The sequence below is a fragment of the Gobius niger genome, assembly GCF_951799975.1.
Source record: "Gobius niger genome assembly, chromosome: 8".
Classification (NCBI taxonomy): domain Eukaryota; kingdom Metazoa; phylum Chordata; class Actinopteri; order Gobiiformes; family Gobiidae; genus Gobius; species Gobius niger.
The window spans coordinates 15485424-15509874 of NC_136859.1; the positions used below are offsets into that span (position 1 = coordinate 15485424).

Genomic DNA, 24451 nt, shown 5'->3' on the forward strand with positions numbered 1-24451 from the left:
CAAAATCAAAAGTAACCGAGTGGGATTCCCGAGACCTTCCCCCCCTGGCCGGAAGTGACGCATTGTTGTTATTATTACAGGAAGAGGATACGGGGAAAGCACTGAACTGCGTCAACAATTGTTCTATCACACATTTGGATAACGACGGCACCTTAACATGATATCTTGGTATGTTTAAACTTGTTTTTATGTCTGTTTATTACTTACCTCTTTAGTTTAGGACATTTTGCTGCTTTGACGTATATTTTGGAGACACAATGCTTGGCTAACTACGCTGGTGGCTAACCTTGCCATTAGATTAGATTAGCTTTGGTTGTTCGGACTTCTCTGCCTTATTAAAGACAAGAGGTCAAGCTACATTATTGTATGTGTATGTGTGTGATCTTTGTTTAGATCAGTCAGGTATCTCTCTGATGACCTTGCAGGTTACAGTGTTGTAAAGAAGGTGGGCATTGTTAGCAGCGTGCTAGTGTAGCTACAACACTTATCACTTTAGGCCTCACCTCGCTGTAGTCACTAAACAATGACATCAGCTGCTTAACTTTAGTCGATGACCGCCGCCCCTTGAGGGTACTCACTGACAGCTTAAGTTTAGCTCTAATTCTTTCTTTAAATGTCAGTGCATGCATACAGCTGAATTGTTTTCTATGTTTTAAATGTGTTATGAGCAGACATTGTTTTGTTGTAGTTCAGTCAGAGAATGATCACTTTACATGTCCCCTGTTCATAAATTAAATATCCTGAATTATTTCTGATTCTGTCCTGTTGTAGTTGCTGGTGACTGATTCATGGCACTGTTCTCGGACAGACCTTTAATTGGCACCAATATGGACACCTCAAACTTCGCCCATGTGATCTTCCAGAATGTGGGGAAGAGTTATCTGCCCCACGCAGCACTGGAGTGTCACTATACCCTCACACAGTTCATCAAGCCACACCCAAAGGACTGGGTTGGCATTTTCAAGGTAAATGTCTCATTTTCATTATGATAAAAGAAGAACATTTTTAGTCCATCTAATCCACATTAATGGGAAGTGTAGGATGTTTTGTATCTGTGGCATCTCAATAAGGAATTGAAAGGATATTATTGCACACTGTGGCATGGATAGATGCTATGGCCTCGGGCTATGAAATTAGGTAAAATCTTGCCCTCAATAGACTTCAAATTTATAGAGATTTTAAAAGCTTAAATACTGTAGGTATTGTTCACATTAAACAGACACTACAGTGTAGATGTATTACCAGTAGTGACTCCACGGCTTTTTTCTCCAGTTTTATATTGTTTTTAGTAAATGTTAGTCTATGGAAAATGTTTGTTAGTATCCACAAACATGGCTGTGCTTACAGTGAATTCATAACATTCCGTTCCAAACTCTATTCACCTTATTCCGCCCCGTCCACTTTCGCCTCTTTTTGCCACCGATCGGCGCCTCTATTGTATTGACTCGTCCCATAGTGCGCAAAGCCTGTTCACTCAGCAGAATGAGGGGAAATGTTCGCCACTAAAATCTGATGTTTAGCAGATTGATTTGTGTAAAATGTTTAATGTTCATTTGCACCAACAAGTCAACACTTCACTGTTTCTCTGCACGGCCTAAACACGGCCTATCTTGACTTCTTCAGTCCCTCTAGTAAACTAAACTAGGAGAGAAGCTCAATTCATGGCAGCTCCCACACGAACTACCGGAATAAGGTGACTAGACAGTAGAAATGACTTTCAAGTTATAATTCCTCAGGATAAAAAAAACTGAGGTCAGACTGAAAAAAGAAATGTCCTGGTGTGGGTCAGTAGTTACTCAGCTTTTTCTTTCCATTTGAGGTTCCTGAATCCCTGACACTCAAAACTATTGATTGTTTGCTGGGAGCTTTACTGACTTTATCAGTAAAGCCTTCAATGGGTCAGTGGAGCACACTGCCAACAGATTATTGCATGTACTATATTTAAAACAGTTGCACATTTAACTAAAAATACTTGGTCAGTAGCGGCTCGATGAGGGAGCGTCCCTTCACCGGGAAAAAGCATATGTGGAAAATGTTAGTGTTTGATTTTGAATGATAATGATCATGGTTCAATCTTATTTAAATAAATGTATGTCAATGATGACGTCAAAATGTATAGATCCATGGTCACTCACATACTCGTCTACATTTAGAATCAGTCTTGTGATGCATCGTCCTTTTTGGTCACCGTTAAATTGTGCACTGTCCCCGTCTAAATAAAAAACAAACCATGCCATACCATGTCGCAAGGCCAAGTTTTAGAGATGTGCCCTGCTATTGTTTGAATTATTGACCAAAGCAAATATTAAATTACTATTATTTAATCAAAATGCAAATATAATCTACAGCTGTAGTTGCCGTTTCCCTCGTTGTAACAGTAAAATCAAAATTTTTAATAAATTAATCAGAGATTTATTTATTAAAAACATACCTCAGGCCTAACTAAGCAATGCATCATTTTAGACTATGCACGTAGCATCTTGGAGGTCATGTCAGGCAGCTGAGTGTGGATCTGATATTGTCCCGAGGCTGTTGGAACTGTAGAGGAGACACAGCTCATTGTTGCAACGACACAACTCTCTGTTTTAGCCTTAAGGTTAGCATGAGTTGGCACCACAGACATATTTCTTTCAATTTAAGTGTCTTGAGCGTAGATAAGCGCTGTCTGACTGCTGAATCATGATTTATGTAAACACGCCTCCCACCGCTGACAGATCGATGCTGTAGTGCCAAGCTGAACAAATGTTAGTAAAAGAAGGCAAAGGCAATGCTGTTAAAATTATGTTGCTCATTCATGTTTAGTGTATTTATTCAATGTGTCGTATGTTCAAAACCAAGTAAAAACACTGGTGCAGTTATCGAAAAGTTACATGAGCCGAGAGGTTGGATTTGATTACAAGGCCCTCTTTGTTACTTCGTTATAGATACTATGAAGTACAACAAATGGCTCTTTTAGTTTCCAGTGATTTGTTTATTCAAATCAAAGGTCACATCATCAAGTAATAACAGTAAAATGTTGCATGAGTTTAATTTTTTTGAAAAGGGGGAAAAGTGCATTGAATTAAAAAAAAAAAAAGTGTGTTCTTTTGGGCAATGGCCAAATAAACAATTTATACCCAGGTTTCCATGTTTTTGGATTATAGATTACATTCAGTTCAGATATGAAGGCCTTTATGTCTATATGTCTATCATTATGAGTCTTAAATTAATTGTGATTTTACTGTATTCTTCATCTCTTCAAGTCTGACACAAATACTCAATTGTGTTATTCACAAATTTTCTTTCCGTCACTGTGGAATAAGTTTATCTTGTTTTCCGTTATTCAGTTGATAAAGTTGACTGCTCTGTTTTTTGGCAGACTGAGTGGGTGCATTTAGGGGAACTTGTTGTGGTCAGTTCGCAACAAGACAACAGATTCCACTCTGTCAAACACACAGGCCTCAGAGAGTTTTTTTTTTAAAGTGAAGGAACTCCTCTCCTTTTCCTGCCGCTCCTCACACACTCGGTGCCTTTAACGAGTGAACTGGTGAAGGCGAGCGCTCTCTAATGACACTTCCTAACTAGGTGCTCGCTTTAACGGCTTCCTGTTCTTAATGACTTTGGAGCGGAGATTTCAAAGGTAGCAATTGGTTGTCTCTACACTTTGATACTGATTTCTTTACCTTATATCTCCTCTAAGATGTAATTCCTAAATAAAAATGTCAGAAGTAATTGTGCTTTGTGGATACTTGAGTAACAATGTGACTCAGTAGCAGGCGTGACATTTAGCTTCCTGTTAAAACTTTATTTAAAATATTTACAGGTTATTGTTTGCTACTCCTCAATTAGTTGAAGATCTTAAGTTCATAATCTGATTTTGTCTGTGATTTTAGCAGTGCAAATCGCATCCAAACCGGATAGTTTTAGCAGCAGATGTCTGTGAACAGGCTGCTTTGAAGGGGTGTGTTGTGGATACATGTGTATGCCTGTGTGTGCGCACTGAAAGCCAGGCTGCACTACTTGACTTTGATTTAGTTTGACAGTTTTATGGCGCCAGGCCCAAGTTATAGATGTATTTTCTGTGCTCCCCCTTCATCGACCGTCAGTTAACAACACATAAAATACATATAATTATATTTTGGTTTTTGCCTATGTGTAAAATTTTCACCTATTCTACTCTTCCTGTAAAACATGAGTTGTAGCTCCATTTCCTCAATGAGACGTGTTCAAGAACCACAGGAACTGAAGATCATAAATTATTGGCAAAAGTCACTTATGTTCAGTAAAATGAAGGCTTGGTAAATCAAACATGTGTCTATTTATAGTAATGAGTTCTGGAAGTATTGTCATATGAAGGTCTTATTCATCCTCCATTGTTATATATCGTACACTGATGTGGTTAAATCTGTCTCACAGGTCGGCTGGAGCACAGCGAGGGACTATTACACATTCTTGTGGTCTCCTCTGCCGGAGAGCTATGTGGAAGGCACCGCAGTTAACAGAACAGTGGTCTTTCAGGGTAAAATCATACCGTAGTTTTATATAACTTTGACACCTTTTAATAACCGCATGTCAGAGGATCACTCCGAGGCTTGTTAAAGTTTTTATACTGCACTGGGGATGAATTCAAACGAGAATCTTTCCCAGTCGTTTTTATGTTGGTGTTAATAGCATTTTGAGCTTGTATAATATATTTTTTATATATTCTCATACACTGAAATGACCAAACAAGTTAATAACATCTTAGATTTTCTATTAACTATTTGTAATTTGTACCGTAATAAAAGTAGTAGTTTTCTGTTTTTGCTGCATTAAACCATTTCTAAACGTTCTTATGCAATTTCAGAATGATCTCCTCTTACCTTTTTTTTTTCAAATCGAACTAAAGTGTTGCTTATTTGACCATCCAGGATATTATGTGCCCAACGACGACGGTGAGTTTTACCAGTTTTGTTACGTGACGCACAAAGGGGAGATCCGAGGGGCCAGCACACCCTTCCAGTTCCGCGCCAGCAGCCCCACAGAAGAAGAGCTGCTCACGGTGGAGGATGAGTGCAACTCCGACATCCTGGTGGTCACCACTAAAGCTGGATTCCTGGAGGTAAACATTAGTCATATTGATTATTAAACAGTTGTTCATAAGTAACTGTTATTATTTTTTATTAATATGTTTTGTTTCATATTTGTTGTGAGTTCTCTTTTTGTGTACTATAACAGCATTGCATTTAACAGTTAAATGCTTAAGTCTATACATTTGTATTTGCAGCAAAAGATGGAGGAAGTGCAGAGAGAAAAAGACGAGCTGGTCAAAAACATGACTCTCCTGCAGACACAGAAGGAGCAGCTGGAGGCTGAAAAAGATGCTTTGCTGAAAGAGTGTGAGCAGGAGAAACAGAGCTTTGCCCAGCTCAAACGAGAGAGCCAGGTACTTGCATTGGTTCAGCCATGTTCACACAAAATATATATATTTTGCTTCAAGATGATGCATATTAATGATAATAGTATTTTAGCACCCCCTGGTGACTATAAACGGGAATTTATTCCTGTTGCAATAATTAAAATCAAACCATATTTATACCAGCTATAATTTACATTGTTATTGCACAATTAAAGCCATAATTATCTTTACTTTGTAACAAATCTAATTCAGCCAGCATTAAAAAACACATTTAAATGTGTCTCAAATGCTTTTTTTGATTTGTGTTATTTTTTACCCCGAAGGACATCCAGAATTCTTCGCAGGCCTTGCAGGAAGAGAAGGAGGAAGTGAAAAGACGACTCGAGGAAGCCACATCCAGAGTAATCCAGCTGGAGGAGGATCTGATCGGTGTCACACAAAAGGGCTTACAAAAGGAAACTGAGCTGGACAGGTGTGTTTATATGAGAAGAACAAAAGTTGCCTAAATATTATTGCCCTCTGTGATTATCACCAACCACCATGTGCTATTAGTCTTAGGGACAGAGTTAAGAAACTTACAACAGAGAAGGATGGGCTGGAGTCTCATCTCAAGAATGAAAAGGACGAGAAGGAGCTCTACAAGGTACAGCACATTTATTTATTGTGTATAGAATTAGCTTTTTCTTCCTTGATATCATGTGTATCCTTTTTCTGGATCTTTGAGTAAGTGTTTGTGTGAAATAGATTCACTTAAAAAATCGGGAGCTGGAGAACACTAAACTGAGTGCAGAACTACAGATGTTGAAGTCGGTGGATGTGAACAAGGAAAACACCATTGCCCAGTTCAAAGAGGAAGTGGGGCGGCTTCAGGCGGTCCTGGCTGACAAGGAGAAACAGTACAGAGAGATTTTGGCCAAAGTTCCACCTCTGGTATGATGAAGGATGAGGAAGTTTTCTTTCCCCTCTATTTATTTCCACATGATGTTAACGTTTGATTCCTAACAATTATCGATACTCAGCATATAAAGAGGTTTACCTTACTGTTTTATGGGCTGCAAATCTTTATAGTCCGGTTCACTATGTTTAAATTTCCACTGTTGTGGGAGTTTTGTGGAGAGTATGAAAACTATATATTTCTGGAAACCCTGTGGTCAAAGCAATTAGAAAAAACAATGTTTCCATTTGCCCTTTGTCATTTGGTAAAATTGTGCAATTATACAGTTTTTCCGTTAGAGTAAATGGGGAGTTCTGGTCATCCCTATGGTAACTCCATGAAACATATGACAAGGGTTTCATTGACTTTTTTTGATTGGAACCAAATTTTTTAAACTTCCGCCGAACTATGTTTTTTACTCCCCATATAAATGTTATTTTCGCACCTTTTTTAATGATTATTACATATCTGTGTTTTAAAAAAATGTTCAGTTTGTCCACAAAAATCTGTCGAAATTACATCGTGAACTGGACTATTATAATTGAAGCCAAATTGCTGAATAACAGTGTAATTTTTTTTATGTATTTAAAAAATAATTGGCACACATTTTTTTTAGGTTTTGGCATCATATTGCTAAGTAGAAATAATATAGAGAGTTTTCTGAATCTCAATCTACTGATGTTTTTCTTAAATCTTTTGGCGTCATCTTCGAGCTCTGAGTTTTTTCTTCTTCTTATAGAGTGACATGAAAGCCTTAAAGGAGCAACTGCGGCAGAAAGAAGACCAGCTTTTGGCCAATCAGCAGCAGTCCACGTTGCTGGCCGCTGAGTTAAGAGATGCGTCGAGTGCCCGGGACCGCACCATGTCTGAAGTGTACCACTTGAAGGTGGAGGTGGACACTCTCCGTCAGGCCAAGACTGAGGCACTGGCTAAATGTGTCTGCCTGGAGCGTCTGGTGGAGCAACTCAAAGCGGAGATGAAGCTGGAGGTAGTAAGAATAACCGTTAAGCTGCGTGTCCTGATGTGGGAAATGGAAATAAATATACAATACGACAAAGAGAAAACTAAAATGATATTAAGACGTGCAATTTCACAACCTGGATGTTTTGTTTTGTTGCAGCAAGCCAAAGCTGAAGATGACACAGCAGATCCAGCTGTTGTGGCGGAGCTGCAGAGAGAGGTGGAGGACCTGAAGCTGCGTTTGCACATGGCCGCCGAACACTACAAGGAGAAGTACAAGGAGTGCCAGCGACTGCAAAAACAAGTGCTCCGGCTTTCAGAGCAGCAAGGGGTGTGTACTTGCAAATAAAACAACACAGATTCATGTATCTATTCGGAACATTATGTCACTCTTGTTGCCCTTGTTGAATTCATAGGAGCCGAGGAAAAGCTCAGCACAAGAAGCGTCTACAATCCCACCTACTGTGAGCCCGGACACATCTGTTCCAGGTACTGGCCAGTATTGTTATACACTTTTTTTTTTTAGAGTTGCAGGTTTATTTTGATATTTATTTATTTATTTATTTGTTATCCCTTTTGTGTTCACAGGAAGCCCAGGTTCAGCTGATCCGATGCTGGAAGCCATTATCCAAGAGAAACTCAAGGGCATAAGCAGAGAGGCGTCTGATAGGAACGACAAGTACAGGAAATGCAAACAAATGTTGATGGTAACTGTTCTGCACATTTGATTTTGGATTGAAAGTGATTGAACGGCCTATATTTCCCCGACTTATCATTTTATTTTTGCAGGAGGAGAAGGAGAGAAGCTGCATGTTTGCCGACGAGCTTTCTAAGATGGAAGTGAAATTCAAGGAGCAAGTGAAGATCAATGAAAACATGAAGTTGCAGTTGGCGTCAGAGGAGGACCGCTACAAGGTGAGCATTTCCAGCAAAGCTCTTCTGTCGGGGTAAAGCAGAGCAGGCCTTTAGACTGTCGAGCCCTGAGATCCTGCATTTTGATGCTATCTCTTCCCCCGGAGCACAGTCCCTCTGTTGTTTATAGGCAGGACTATCTGGGGATGACATTTTACTGCTGTTTATGTCAGACTCCGGACATAAGTATGGCTTGGCTCTCAGGCATTGTCTCCAGTTGCTTGGCTAATGCTGTGCTTGGCTCGGGTCAGGAGTATATTTGCTTTGTGTCTGGTAGAAATTAAAACTGCTTGAAGAACGTATTGTAGTGCATTTACCCAAAACCAACCAACCAATGTTTGCATGCAGCTAGGGTTGCAGGAGACAGTAAAATATCCAGTCACCATGAGGGTTTCTTATTTATAAACCTGCTAATCCTGTAGTCAGCCCCTACAAGTTTACGTTGCAGTCTTTTCTCAAATACCAGTGCTCTAAAAATGCACACAATAATCTATAACTTTGATTTGGGATATTTTTTTTTCACCTCTTACCCCCATCTTGGCTCCAGTTTGGTTTTGCTGAAATCATAAAGCTTCTCGACTGGAGAGCAACAGTGTAATGCCTCATTTGAAAGCTAAGACCTACAAAACGGATCATAACTTTGCGTTTTTGTCGAGTTTTTGCCAAACTTTAGTTTAATTTTTGTCACTTTTTTGTAGAATTTTCGCCACTTTTTGTTGCTTTTTCATCTTTTTTTTTTCCTTTCCTTTCACTTTTTTGTCAGGGTTTTTGTCTAATTTTTGTCACTTTTTTTGTCAAGTTTTCACCACTTTTTTGTCACATTTGTGTCGCTGTGCCGGCATGTCTTTTGACGCTTTTTTGTTGCGTTTTCATAGTTATTTTAACACTTTTTCCAAGAATCTCTTACATTTGGGTAAAGCCAAGCTGGAGAAAATGTGCTCGGATCAGGTGGGGGGTTAAGAGGTTAAATAAATCACAATTGTTCAATTACATAGCTTTTGGGAACACATATTTGATATTTTTTCCAAAACGTGTGGTTTTACCCTGAAACCCTGTCCATTTGTTGCACTATTTGGAGTGACTATGGATGCCCGTGTGACAAAGGCACAACTCGGCTTGATAGCCTTTGGTGCACTGTTGGCGCGTAGAAGAATTTTATTGAATTGGAAGGATGCACATCCACCTGTATATGGACACTGGGTTAGGGATGTCATGTTCTATATACAACTAGAAAAGATTAGATACACAACAAAGGGTTCTGTCCAAAAATTTTATGACATCTGGAGACCTTTCCTTGCTCGGTTTGGGGATTTGGATGCAGGGGATATCACTGTGTAATGTGCATGATCTATTACTGCATTGTTTATTATTGCACATTTTGTATTGGGTCTGGCTGGCTGTGGGTGGGGGGTAGGGTGTAAACATAAAACCTCAATAAACACACCTTGATCAAAAAAAAGAAAATCACAATTGTTCAGCCAAAATGCTTTTTCAGGATGAGATGAAACTTCACGATCTTATCTCTTCCAGAGCCAGGTCGCAGAAAAGGGACGTGAGCTGAAGGAACTGAAAGATACCCTGGCGCTTGTTGTGAGAGGAAAGGATAAGCTGGAAGGGGTTAGTGACAGCTTTCATTTTCTGATTTTATAGACTTCATCCACACACACAAAAAAAAAAATCCACTGCAATCCAGTGCCATTATGCATCCACCACTCCAGCTTGTTTAATACCCCTTTAACTGAAGAGGCAAAGTAAATGAGTTCTTATTTTCCATTACATTACTTCGAACCACATTAAGGTTTTTTTTGTGACCGAAAATGTTGCTTGGAGGCAATGCTGGTACAGCTAAGAGCAGCAGAATGACCCAATTTGAGGTTCAGACTGCAAATTAAATTGGCGTCTGCAGTTAACATCACTAAAACACCCCACTCTCTTTGAAAATGAGCCCTTTTGGCGTTAATTAAACTGTGTGCAAAAGCAGTATCGGGACTTCTAGGTTGTGTGGGTGAAAATAGTTGCACTGCTGCTCATTTTCTACAACCTATTATTTATGTATAGCAAATAATAGGTTGTAGATATAGGGATTGCTGTGTGTTTGGATATAAGTGTCAGTATGTGTATCTTATTGACTTTTCTAGGAGAAAAGCAGCAGCGGCAAGAAAGGGGATCAGGCGGCTGGTGAAAAAGCCAATGTGGAAAACATCCAGTCCGGTGTGCCTTTATTCATGCAGTACCCCGTTCCCTACACCCAAGATGCCCCCACGCCCCTACTGGTTTCTCAGAGCCCCAGTAAGCTGCACTTTGGGAACCCTTATTCAATCCCCGACACTAAAGGCACGCGTCTTTTCTCAGAAGCATGCTTTATTTTGCCCGACTTCGCATGACCTTCTTCCTGTAATCTCTCACTGCAGATGAAGCGGATGAGGAGTTCTCAGATGACCAGCTTCTCAGACTGCCCCCAGTGGGACCACCCTCCTGGGACAGCAACGTGGTGTGTATCCAGCCAACACGCAACCATAGCCGCCCGGAGGGACCTGACGATTCAGCAGAAAAGCAAAACAACAACAACAATGTAAACCTCAAGTGTTTTTTTTTCTCTCTCAAAATCTGGCTGTTTATCAAAATGACTCTTTATTTTTAGGGTAATACCAATGAACCGCCCGCAGCAACAGAAACACCCAGCCCGTTTACAATCGACGGACAAACTGCCTTCTGCTTTGATTCCAGGTAACGCCCCTGCACACCCAAAGCCCTCATAAATGCCATCTAGTTTTGCAGCACCCCACAGTGCCTAAACCTGCGCATTGTAACATGTGTAAAGTGTTTGTTCTGGTTCAGCTCTACTCAGGGAGCCGACCACCCACATCGCGAAGACAGATGCTATTTTTTTTTTTGTGTGCCGTGCTCCTGCTTTGCCTACATTGTCACTTCAGCACTTATAGTAGGGGGTATAACAGCATCCAAAACCTATGGCGCAGTATATATTGTAATACAGATGATATGGAGTACGGGGGGTCGGTTGTACGAGTTCCATAGTTAAAAAAAAACACCAAACGTCACACTATTAGAAATGGAGTGAATCATGTCCACAGTAATTTGCTTGATCCCTACGTATATTTTCTACTTTAAGTCGCACCAGCGAAAAAATGCATAATGAAGAAGAAAAACATAAATAAGTCGCACCAGCCATGGCAACTACCTGGGCATGGAGGCATAACTGCACAGTTGACAAGCCTCTCCCGGCAGCATGTTGTTCAAGCTCTCATTTGCGAACTCGTTCCTAGGTGTGGCCATCGAGCTTTTAACCGGCGATTAGCTTTTTTTGTTTTCTTTTTTGCGGTAAGAGTAACCTCCGCTTTTCGCCAGTCCCTCACAAGTTCCTCGCTCACTCCAAACTTTCTTTCTGCTGCTAGATTACCGTTCTTTAGATCTTCGTTGGTACAGGAGTAGCAGATACTGGTACACAAGGCTAGAGCGCCCTCTAGCAGCTGTCAGTGTGAAAATAACATGTGAAATTATATATTTTGATATACAAGTCGCACATGAGTATAAGTCACACCCCCAGCCACACTATGAAAAAAAGGCGTATAGTCCGGAAAATACGGTAACACTTGTTCTCTTCTGTGTCGTCTTTGCAGCATGGACATGAAAAGATGTCCACTCTGTGAGGTGATCTTCCCGCCCAACTACGACCAGAGCAAGTTTGAGGAGCACGTCGAGAGCCACTGGAAAATCTGCCCCATGTGCAGCGAGCAGTTCCCGCTGGACTGTGATCAGAAGGTTTTCGAGAACCACGTGCTCACCCACTTCGATAGCCATCCTCTTAACTTTGATTAGAAACAAAAAACCAGTGCTGTCCTGTCGCTTTACCAGATAAATAACTCATTCTACACAATTGTCTGCATGACAGGGTGTGAGGATCAGCGGTTGAGAATTAAGCTAACTTTCACATGGTAATAATTTTGAGAGACTAAAATATTATAATCTAGTGTGCATCAGCAGGGTTACTAAGGACATTTTAAAAGGTTACGGGGGTGAACGACTGTTGTACGTATAGATTACTGACTTGGTTGACTCAGTGCTCACAATTAGGACTAAGGGAACATATCAGGGAAAGAGAGATGTGTTTACCAGACATTTCCAATCAAAGCTTCTCTTGTAACATCACTGTAATTTGTTCATCCTTCTGAGAAAAAGCCTTGGTACACAGTCTGCAGTCAGGGAGATATAATAAGGTGATTCTGATCATTTTAACTTGCATTAATATACAGTGTATCATTAGATCATCTATTTTAGAAAAGATTTAAGCCAATGATATTGTGAAAGCCTCGATTGTATGTGTTCAGTATGTTAGGTTTCCTTGTTTTGATTTTGATGTAAGTGGGTTTTTGTGTCAAACCTCTGACCATCAGAACATCTGCGTACAGTGCATGCAAACAACGCTTCAGTTATTTCTGCCCTTGTTCATTTTATCTTCTTAACTTATTTAATTTCTTTGCTAAGTGAGTTCATGTATCTAATATAATCTACAATAAAGTCTTTGGATCTGTTGAGACAAGTTTCAGGCTTCGTGTGTGTCAGAAAAAACATGTATTTTCAATGTGACAAGTTTTCATAAAGCAGCTTTTTGGAAATACACATGTACAACTTTCACAAACAGTTTCAGAAACAGAATGCACTTAACATTACATTCACTATAAAAAAAAAGTTAATGTTTAACTTTATACTGGCAGCACAATACCGTCACAAGATGAAACGCTAACAATTTAATGCTTTTCATTGGCCATTGCAACTACCATTTTGTTTCAACGTTTATAACACTGTAGAAAAGATGAGGTTTCCTATGATTTTATATGGCACAAAGAAGGTGTGATTCTCACACTGCTATTGAATTAAGTAACAGAAACAGACCTTTGCATAAAAAATAAGGGCACATCCAAAACACTCTAGTTACCATCAGAATGATGCCATGAAAAAGGTATGACCCACATGTCAAGGCTACTGCATGTACAACAGTACTGAGGCGTTTTGTTTCTGAAAATAGTTTTTAACCTGGCACAGTAGGACACTGTGCATGTTTAATAGTCCTTTAAAAAGTGCTTAAATGCAGTAAAAATGCCAAGGGAAAGGCATACAGAGGTAAACAGTAAGAACAATGAACAGAAACGGTTCTCAAAACAGAGTTAAATACAAAAACTCAGGTAGTAGAAAACCTGGTCAGGACCATAGTGCTGAAATACTCGCCAATATAACCTGAGATTTTGCTTTTTTGCTGTTAATAAAACACTTGTAAGTAAAACAGAGGAGTGCGATTTTGATTCACGAGTTGATCTCTATGTGCTCCGCCCTCTACAAGAGCGTCGCTGTGATTACCTGAAGCATCTACTTGAACCGGGCAACGCACAAACCCATAGAACAATGTTCAGTAACCGATATTTCAAATCATTTCCATAATACCTAATTTGTCACTAATACACTTAAAAATGTGCAACATACAAAACCATTAACACTCCAAGCTTTGAACAATAATAAAAATTAAAATACAAAACTTTGATGACATGCAGTCAAAAATAGTGTCATAATACAAAAAATAATCAAGTGGAACAGTAACAAAGCGCAGGTGCTGGTGGTGATTGTTTTGAAAAGTGCTTAAGGTTTATTACTGGGAGACTTTGCGGATGAGGTCCGTGGAGACCGGGGGGTGGAAGTTGATGGTGTGGTGGCGCAGACCCTGAGACGTTTTGTAGCTCTTCCCACACCGACACTTAAAGGGTTTACGCACCCTTATCTGGGCCCGGTGGCCGTTCTTGGCATGATACTTGATCCCGTTAACATTCTAAAAGAAAAAAACATGCACACAACTTTTGTAAAACTCAAAACAAGCCAGCAAAACCAAATAAAAAATACTCGACACTAGACATCAACAATATCATGTTTACAGTGGGTTATACAAAAAATAAAGTATTTGTAAGGGGAGCTAAAGTATGTAAAACTCGTGTAGCTGCCTGTTGTAAAAAAGGAAAGCAAGCAACAACTCCATTGAGACAAGCTGGCGATAATCGACTTTAAGCAAAAATTCCAAGTCAGGTCTGAGGAGAGACAAGCTCACTCACAGTAAATTATGAGGGAATTTTTATTTTGACTTTGAAAAAACACATTAGGTCTTTTATATACTTGGGCCTTGACAGACGCTTTTTGCCACTTCCTTACACTTTGACTAAGTTGTCGCCCATAACTCTGTCATTCACGTCAGCAATGTAATTTTCTCTGGCTGCACATAATTTATCCCGACCAGACAGTCCAGATGTGAAAGATGTGGATGGAAAATCCTGTAAAACACGGCTTGACTCAAGTGCACGGTTTGCATTTATGTTGACATGTAATACAAAAGGTTTTTTTCTGTTGCTTATCACATCTATGTTAAGTATCTTTCGTGGGAACTATATTTGAAGAACTATACTAATGTCTTGCCAACTACATGAGATTTATCTCAATACCACTTTTTCAGAGGAAAATTCACAACCCGGCCATGGGTGCCCTGGTCTCTCCCCATAGTTTGTACATGGAGGAAGAGTCCTCCTCCTGGCCTCTTTCCCTGCTAACACTCCCACTTATTGTTCAGATATGTGGATTATGTATTTAGATATAAAACAAGAAACTGAACCATTATGTTCAGTGCAGTAGATGAAGCCCTGAGATTAGAGGTGTAACATCCTCAACTCACTCAACTCAATCCAGTTGAAGCGATCTGAAAGATTCTACTACAACAAATCTACATGTAGCAATACATCACAATGTGTACATGAGTGTATCTTAAAAGCTACTGAGGCAACCATGTGTCTTTAAATCACAGCCCAGGACAGGACTAGCCTGGCCGGCCAAACCTTTATATTTGATCTATATATATATTCCAGTTTAGAATAAACACAGTTTAGAATAAACAAAGGAGGCCAGGCTAGTCCTGGACAAGGATATGGCTTTTTGTATGACATTACCAAATAGCATATATTTGAATAAGTTAAATATTTGTAGCAAAACATTAGAGTGCACCTGTGATGTGTCTAAATGTTTATTAGAACTACAGTACTGTGAAAATAATTTTGCAGCTCGGAACAGGACAGGCGAAAGGCAATAACAGTACCACCTTATGAATATCATTTTTGAGAACTATTGTTGAATGAGCCATGTAGAATATCTCCATAACTAAAACAGTAAGATGAAATGTAATCCTTGTATGTATTAGAAATACCTTGTATCTCTTTTTGCAGCCCGGGACAGGACAGGCGAAGGGCTTTTCGTCCCCTCCGTTCATGCACATGGAGCTGAGGATGGATTCTGAGCTGATGGCGCTCTCTGTGGTCCAAGACTCGTCGCTGTCTGACTCCTCGAACTCCGCCTCCTCTTCTTCACATTCACTGCCTGTAAATTTAGACAATACGTTCTCATTACATTACAGTCAGGTTAAAGTAAATACAGTAAATAGGTTGGGAATTGATCAGTCTTTACATTGTTATTATGTACTGACAAATAAAACAAAAACACACAAAAAAACACTGACAGAGGAGTGTCAAAGTGTTACTGCAAATGGGTATGTCATTCAATTTATTGGTTTATCAAAGACTAAAATGTAAAGTATATATTTTGACTGTTCTGATTTTTTACACATATCATTGAAGATTAAATTAAAAATGTCATGTAATGTTAACAATTTGTTTAATTCCAGTTTCTTTGATCGCACCTGTGGGTGTACTGCTGCGGAAGGATGAGGAGGGGGTGATGGGAGGGGTGACCGGGGGCGTGAGGTTCCCGCTGGTGTGCCGCGGTGGAGTGCTTCGGGACATGTTGTTGCTCAGGGACAACTTTGGCTGCACCTTCTTCTTCAGGGCGTCGTGCTCTCGCCGCGCCGCTTCTGTCGTGAATCTGAAAAGGAATAGAGAGGCTCAGCTCATTTCAGACGCCTGGTTTATGGAGGACAGTAAAGTAAATGTGCGTCATAAAATAAAAACAAAGTGGAATTAACAAATTACAGAAGAGCCACATCAAGGAAGTGTAGGAGAAGGCAAAGAGACAGTAGCGCCGTGTGCACTGACAGCTTCTGAAGCCACTGTATTCAAGCACCATATAAAGTGCGCTGGGCTGAACCAATGGCCATGAAATTTATCAACTAACGAAAACTAAAGTCAAAGCACACTCCCAGTGACAAAAGATTTACAAAAGTATTCATTTGTTATCAGCAGGGGTGATCAAGTGTGCAAGGGTCTGCGTCGTTAACCTACTTGTTAATATAACTGAGAGCCACATATGTTGGCTGTTGCTGCTCCTGCTTTTCCAAAAGGCGAGGGTCTGTGTCTGTGAAGAAAGCAGAGACAGAAAAAGACTAAATTAAAAAGATCTATCTTCACGAACCAAGTCAACAAAATCATATTTATTTCGAAAATCAAGATGAGGCCCATGTAGGGGCACAAAATAGAATACACTTAACCTTTTAACTTAATCTAAAAGCCTCTTGAAAAAAAAAGTGTCAAAATAGCAACAAAAATGAGATGAAAACAAGGATGAAAATGCAACAAAGAGCGACTAAAAACATGACAAAAAAGTGGTGAAAATGTGACAAAAAGATGTGACGAAAATGCAAGAAAAAAGCCACAAAAAAACAGCAGCAGGAAAAAAGCCACAAAAAAACAGCAGCAGGAAAAAAGCCACAAAAGAGCAACAGAAAAGTGACAAAAATGTTACAAAAAAGTTGTTAAAATTTTGCACAAATGTGACGAAAATGCAACAAAAAGACCACAAGAGCAACAGAAAAGTGATGAAAAATGTTTGATGAAAACGTAACAAAAAAGTGACGAAAACGCAGCAACAATGCAAGGAAAATGATCCATTGAGATGAGTTTTGTAGGTCTTAGCTTTCAAATGAGGCGTTGCACTGGCTTAGAGGCTGTAAGCTTTTAAATTTGGGTAACTAGAGAAAATTAAGAGGTTAAAGAATAAATGGGCCTTGAACAGGGCCAGGTCCGTGATGGTGTCTATGAAGAACTCTAAATAAAGTGACTACTATACCAAACACCACTGTAAAGAGTCAACAAAAACATTTGTCTCTGTCTATTATATGGACTGTGCAATTATACCACTAGCCTAAGGGAATTCCACACGTATTTTATGCTTGTTCTGATATTGCACAAACGCTGTCATTTCTACACAGGCATTCGTTAATGGACCGCTGCACATGTGACCACATTAGACACACACTGTGCAGCCTCCTACTGAGACACAGACGTTTATCTCACTCAGCGGTGCGAAATGTGCAACAATAGCCAACATCCAGAGCCCGAGGAGAGGTGGGCCTGCCTTCAAACACTGCACTCAGCCTGGTTCATGTGGGAGGAAGCAGAGATGCCTCATAAAAGCAGAGACTACCGGCTGAGGCTAACTGTCTGCCCCTGCACGGCTGTGAAACTGCGACCCCCGTGTGGTAAAAGCAAGTTTCCATCCACTTTTATTCATTATAAAGGGCATGTACTTACACTTGGAGCCATTAGCGAGTGGATTTGATGTCGACTTACAAAAGAGATGCTGCTCCACAGTAATCTCCAGGCTGTTCTGCAAGCTATTACAGCAATGCTAATTTTCGGAGTAATTATTATGAACCTTTCACTGTAATGCTGACATGAAATCCATCTACTTTGCAATACAGAATGCACAAATTACAGAAATTTACCAAGAAAAAGAGTTCTGACTCCAATTAAATTTGTATTATGTTTTAATATACATATTTAGTTGACAGTGCCAGTCTCAGACTAGGAGCCACTTTAGACAAGAGTTAGAGTCATTGCATTAGCTAAATAACACAATATCACGTACATTTTGATGATTAAGTGTGCAACCTGAGTCATCATATGTAGATTATTCTGACACAACAGGACTGCTTTTAGCCCCAGTGTGAAAAAGGCTCACAGCTTAAGCCTGAGCAGCCCTGTGCCTGTGTGTTTTATGGCACTGCAGGTAGGCTTCAGGCACACGTCAAGCTGTGACGCTTTTGACTCACATGGTTTCTTTCAAGGCAAGTGTTTCATTAACAGTAGATTTATCCACACCAAACAGAGCACACCATTCTCTACTCTTCAGCCAAAAACGACTGAAACTAAGTGGAAAAAACATGATGGCCAGTCCCTGCATCCAAAAGCCAGAGGTGGTAGGAGTCTACTCAGAGCGGAGTGCTTTGGTATGTGTTTGTATGAAGAAATGCGTCCAGATCTAATGAGGCTGCAGCGGGGGAATGGTGGCCTGTTCACGGAGCATTCAAACAGCAGTGGATCAATCTGTTCAAACACACAGTAAATCACACACACCTCAGCCGGGACTGGGAGCAGACATGGAACCTTTCTAATCAGGCTTCACAGGTGGTCCCCCTCGGTGGCCAACTAAAACCGTAAAACAAACAGAGAAACTGGTCCCAACTGTGAGACGACCTCAGCAAATTTAATAGTGAAGACATTTTTTAATCTAATTACCACCTGAAGAAGCCCAAGGACCACAAGTAGTACACGTGCCACAAAACCACTGCTTTAAACCATCACGTTTGTGTGTTAAATGCAAAGTGAGTCTTAGACCAACATATTTCAGTCTTATCTCTGCTATTGCTCCTGGACAAGAGTAAAGATTTAACCTGATCTCGAATTGAACAAATATCGCACATTTGTCAGAGAAATCACAAATAAATGCGTTTCCAAAATCATTCAGTATGTGTTTTGAAAAAGGTGATGCAACAACATGTTATGGTTGGGGCGGCCAGGGCCCCAGTGACAACCTGCAGGAGAGAAGCACAACAGGCCTTCCTGGGACAGAGGGGAAGTAACGCCTGCTGCTGCCCTCTGCTAAAGCCCTCCACGACCCTCACAGCATCGCCTTATGTTCGGCTGTCTGGCTCTGTGTTCAGCCACTCCTCCATGTGCAGAGGCTAGAGCAGAGCATTATGGTGACATGTTTATGGCGGCTGTGAGCAGCAGGGGCCATTACCAGGAGTGGTGGCACAGGTAATTCATAATGATCTGACCTCTGAGGAGGAAATGAAATGGAGTTAGGCGCCGTGTGTAAGCTGCCTTCACCGGTTACTGAGACGTTACAGAGGGGTTCAAAAGTGTCCACTAGAAATATGCTTGGTTAAGGAACATACCACCAGGTGGAATGGGGCACAATAGAACACCTGCCATTTATTTTACTTCAACTTGGAGATCAATACACTTTGTAATTTTTGCAGTGAAATCCTTATCCTCTTATTCTCATCTTAATTGTGAAGTCCACCAGTGTCCCCAAAGGAACATGGTGTCTGGATGGTGAAACGTAATTAGGCCCACCAGGTGCACAGATTAGGGAAGTAGTAACTGCTTCTTAAATTTATTACTTCCGGAAGATTTGGGGGGTTACTTTCTAAATGAGTCTCCTCTGAGAACAGGCCACAAGAAGCTCCTTGTTACTAAACCAGGACACTCAGCCATCATAACGCCAGGTCCAGTAGTGCTGTGCACACACAAAGAACCTGAACAACACAGTCACTGTTTGCCTCTGCAGTAGCTCAGGAGACAGTGTGTGAGAGTTAGTTAGTTAAACACTGCTACGCTCAACTAAAGTACTCATTCAGTTTAGTTACTCTATATTTGTATACTAATTAATAAATTAAAATTTTATGTAATTCAAAAACTGTACATGATTTGTAAAGTACAATTGTGTGAGTACAATATATTGTTGATATTAGCTAACAATTATTAAAACCCTCTCAAAAAGCTTCTTTAGGGGGTTGTTGAATGATTCCGGTAAAAGACATTAATATTACAATGCAAATGAAATTGAATTTGCGTGGGACTGACAATTCAGATCTCAGCGCAAGGTTACAGTAATGTGCCATCAGAAGAGTTTTAAACAGCAAGGCCTATACCAAATATCCTGCACAGCAGTGCCACCTGTTGATCACAGTTGTACTCTGCAGAAGGAAGAACAAAACAAATCCGTGACTGTGTTTTCTGGCGTCTAATTATAAGGAGAATGTGCTTAACAAGCAGCATGGCACAGAACAGATTTCACACTTTTTGAGTGGGAAAAGACAGCAAAAGGCGGGAGCAATGAGTTTACATTCTTGTAGGCTGTAGTCCAGAAGTCAATCAAGAATTGAATGGAATATTTGTATAGCGCTTTTGACATGACACAAGTCACCCAAAGCGCTTCACACAGGTTAGGGGATTTGTACTTCATTCACTCCACATATGGTAGTGATAAGCTACGTAGTTTCCCATGGGATAGACTGACAGAAGCGCGACTTCATCGCTCATGCACTGGGAGTCATCGGCGCATACCACTGTTTTGGTTACAACCCCTGCTGCACATCTGCGCCAACGGCCTTTCTGACCATTCACTCACACACATCATTCATCCTGGCCTCCTGTACATGTTTTTAGGGGACACCGGGGGAAACGGCCAACATGCGAAATCCACACAGAAAGACAGAGCGGTGGGGCCGCGGATTGGCAGCCTACATAATTATTAGAGGCTCAAATGAACAAAACATATGGGCTGCTGTAGCCTGTGATTTTTTTAAAAGGCAGACTTCTGCATGCTTTGAATTTTAGGTTTGTCCTGGCACCCAGTTTGAACACTATTTAATTTGGATAGGTCTAAATAATACATGTTAGACTAGTCCAAGTGGCCTAATTGAAAATTATTCATGAGGTGGTTTATAAGGCATATAGGCCTATGTAGCATGATTATTTGTTTTCCTGTTACAATAGGGATTTATTTGTATTTTGGGAGGCTAATAATAAGTTGTGATAGCAGGTTGGACTGGCACGTGTGGGTCTCATGCACACTCTGGTGGCGCCCGCGAAGCATTTGCCAAATTTAAGGCGCTCCAAAAAAACAAAAAAAAACAAAAACACACAGGTTATCGAGATTTTTTGCGCATCTCCGCTCGTAAAGTAATGCATAGTCTACAGAGCAAAGCAGAACACTTGTCATAACCTTAACATCAACTTGATCACCACGCCTAGCAACAGGGCAGTTGTCAGGACGCAGGAAGTAAGAGCTTGCCATGTTAGCCACATTAGCTAGCTTCAAACTACGGCTGCGATGTAAGAGCACTCACCGATGTGGTTGTCTTCGATGTGCACGATGAGCTCTGTCAAAGAGTCGAAGTTAAGCCCGCAGGCCCCAAATCTGCAATTGTTGGAAAAGAATGAAGCGGCGGCGATGCCTGTCATTGTGTCTGCGACATTAAAAAGAACAGCGGGGGACACACAGCCAGGACAGCGGTGCGAACAGCTGGAGCCTCACTGGACAGGGGCGGTGCTGTGCCGCAGCTGCAACGCATCAGTGCACCGGAAGTAGGCGCTCATATTTATACAGCGGGTTTTTCATGGTTGTTGTTGTTGTTGTTGCCTCATTTTCATTCTTAAAACCTAACATTCCGGCTGGTTGTCAATCAAAAACAACAATGTAGAATTTGCACTTTGGTTGTTATGCACGTATACGCTGTGACATTATTTGCATACCATACACGAGGCGGTTTAAATTTAAATGTGTTCTTTTACATTTTATTTTGATAGTGTCTCTGAAGAAACGTAAACTCTCGTCCACAAGATGTCACTGTTGGTCAGGTTTGTCTACAGCTGATAAACGCAATATCAGCTTATTGAGTGAGCTGTTGCAGAACGGATACCTATAAGTGAGTTCAATCTTTCACGGTCTATGGCATAGAATTTTTCACTCTCTGGTCTATGAGAGTAGACTGACTAAATTGAACCTTACGAAATGTATAACACAGTATACCTGTAGATTTTTTTTATGAGACTTTTGAAATATTTGAAATATTAGCTTCAATTCATGGTCATTTGTAATAGCCAAAATGGAGCAATTATTAGCTCAAAAGACATTTAGTAAATGTAATAAAGTCTTATAACATCTTTCATAGAACAAACTCATTCCAGTTTGAACAAAGATCTGCATGCTAATCTCAAGGTGATCTTTCTCAAAGCCATTGCACAAAGGCATAATAATAAAAGGTTTAGTATAATATCTCAAATCTGTTTTAGTGCAGGTCAGTGACCCAAACTGTTCTGGCTCTTGCAGCCTTAATAGTCTGCTCCATTGGGAACATAATGTTTGGATTGGTTGAGAAATATATAGACCATAAAGAGACAAAAGGATGTCATAAAGGTTGATTAAAGCTTGGGTTAAAAGACAGAGGCAGAGAGGCTCTGAGTTATGAGGGTTTTTCATGCAGCCGTTTTGTTGAAACGACACAGCTCTTAGAGCTGGAGTGCTGTGCAAGTGGTAAACAGTGAACGGTCATTAATCCCAGAGTCACTTCACTCCCACTGTCTGTGCTCCTAAAAACTCAGCCGCCTGGCACCAGGGGGTCACACAGTCCAACATAAATGTGCAGTGCTTCAGACATGTTTAAATCTCTATGTTGCAGCAGAGTTGCCACTACAGCCCTATGAAAGTATTGCACCTTTTTACAATTTTACACTGCTACAGCAGCCCACCTTATGGTTTTCCTTAAAAGTTTTATGCCTAATAATATAGTAAATAATGATGCACGGTAATTTAAGTGATTTTACAAAATCAAGTAACAACTGTGCAACCGTACTTACCAGTAGGCCATGAGGAAGTTACATTAAACCTACGTATATAGAGAAAGCATAGAAACAGCTACTGTGATATACCTATTACGATTAAGGTATGTCAAAGGAAGCCAGTTCAATGGCAAGAACATGTCTTGGGCAATAAACAGCTTCACCCTGCCAGTGATCAAACACCTTGCAGGAATAATAAGTTTGCCAAAGGAAGATACAAACCACAGGTGTTAAGACACAAAAGCTCCTAACATGCATAAAGGTTTCCATCCCAAATCCAACACTCTGAGACTGCATGCCAGCCCTATAAGATTGATGCCAAGGACTAGTAAGAGTGAAAGCCATTATCCAGAATGAGGCATCAAGATCCATGAGTATATCATGGAAAAGGCACATTTGAGTGAATGTCTAGGACAATGTAAAACAGAACAATTGAATCCTCATCATGGGAGGACAAATCCCTGCAGAGCGGCACTATAGCACAGCGGTTAGTGCTCGCGCTTCACAGCTACAAGGTCCCGGGTTCGATTTCCACCTGGACAGGGCTTTTCTGTGTGGAGTTTGCATGTTCTCCCCATATCTGTCCTACCACTAAAAACATGTAGAATAGGTGAATTCTCCAGCCAGGTGAATTTGACCATCATCCTGGCTCCTCATCTGGAGATGGGTCACCGGGCACGGTACTGCCGCCGCCCACTGCTCCTTACGGGTCATCCCAGCGGCGTTGAAGGAAGGATGTACAGTTGTTACTGACAAATAAAGCACTTTAGCACATGGGATGTAGCGTAGAAGTATGAGCATCAATAAATCATACCAAGGCCTTGAGCACCAGAGCAATAGAGGCCCAGATCTACCATAGCAGACAAGACCCCGGGTGGAGGGTGCCTATGAGTCAACCAGCACAAGGTGTAAGATCTTGGCATGGGAAAGTATATATGGAACATCATAACCAAGGGGCCATAGTTTACAGGAACAGAAGGCCTGGTGGGTGAAGGCATCAGTGGTGCCTGTGGTCATTGGAGCAGTGTTGTCTCTTGAATGAAACCTCAAAGTCTGTACCTGCTTGTCAGAGTCCACTGTCCTTTTCTTCTTCTTCTTCTTCTTCTTCTTCTTCTTCTTCTTCTTCTTCTTCTTCTTCTTCTTCTTCTTCTTCTTCTTCTTCTTCTTCTTCTTCATTATTATTATTATCTTGTTTGTTTATTATTTTGTTGTCTTGTTTTGTATTTTTTTTCTTTCTGTAAAATGTTGACATACTTTTTTCTGCTCAAATGAATTATTATTATTACTATTATTATTATTATTATTATTATTATTATTATTATTATTATTATTATTATTATTATTATTATTATTATTGTTATTATTATTGTTATTATTATTATTATTATTATATAGTCTTTACATTTCCTCATTAAACTGTCTTCATATGCACTTAGTCATTGCCAGCCACATGCTAATTGAGCAGATTTTTAAATCAGATGCCCCACCTCACTCAGCCAGTGAGAATGGAGTAAGCGGTATTGTTTTGCACCAGGCTACAATAGCTGCATGCACTTGTGGTACTCAACTTGTTGCAACACTTTCCCATCCTTCTTTTAATCTATTTTTCTTTTGACATTCAGTTTTGTGTCCCAGAGCAAAGTG

General features: G+C 40.4%; 2 protein-coding genes across 3 annotated transcripts; one reads left to right on the forward strand and one right to left on the reverse strand.

Annotated features, from left to right (window-relative positions):
* Window positions 1-9: 9 nt before the first annotated feature.
* tax1bp1b (Tax1 (human T-cell leukemia virus type I) binding protein 1b) lies at window positions 10-12723 on the forward strand. 2 transcript variants are annotated; one of them, XM_079561661.1, is made up of 18 exons: window positions 10-168; window positions 772-965; window positions 4396-4498; window positions 4890-5080; window positions 5246-5404; window positions 5701-5849; window positions 5930-6020; window positions 6122-6307; window positions 7051-7299; window positions 7432-7602; window positions 7688-7760; window positions 7860-7978; window positions 8061-8186; window positions 9714-9800; window positions 10322-10517; window positions 10595-10755; window positions 10825-10910; window positions 11822-12722. In XM_079561661.1, exons 2-18 carry the CDS (start codon window positions 789-791, stop codon window positions 12018-12020), a joined length of 2523 nt encoding a protein of 840 aa, XP_079417787.1. In that variant the 5' UTR covers window positions 10-168; window positions 772-788; the 3' UTR covers window positions 12021-12722. The 2 variants fall into 2 exon arrangements, with proteins under 2 accessions (XP_079417787.1, XP_079417788.1); XM_079561662.1 differs by lacking the exon at window positions 9714-9800 and having other exon boundaries at window positions 11822-12723.
* Window positions 12724-12891: 168 nt separating this feature from the next.
* Window positions 12892-21547, reverse strand: jazf1b (JAZF zinc finger 1b). Its single transcript, XM_079561663.1, has 5 exons — window positions 21316-21547; window positions 16460-16532; window positions 15922-16103; window positions 15433-15602; window positions 12892-14019 (listed from the first exon to the last, which is right to left on the reverse strand). The coding sequence occupies exons 1-5, from the start codon at window positions 21428-21430 to the stop codon at window positions 13843-13845; spliced, it is 717 nt and encodes a 238-aa protein (XP_079417789.1). The 5' UTR covers window positions 21431-21547; the 3' UTR covers window positions 12892-13842.
* Window positions 21548-24451: the final 2904 nt, after the last annotated feature.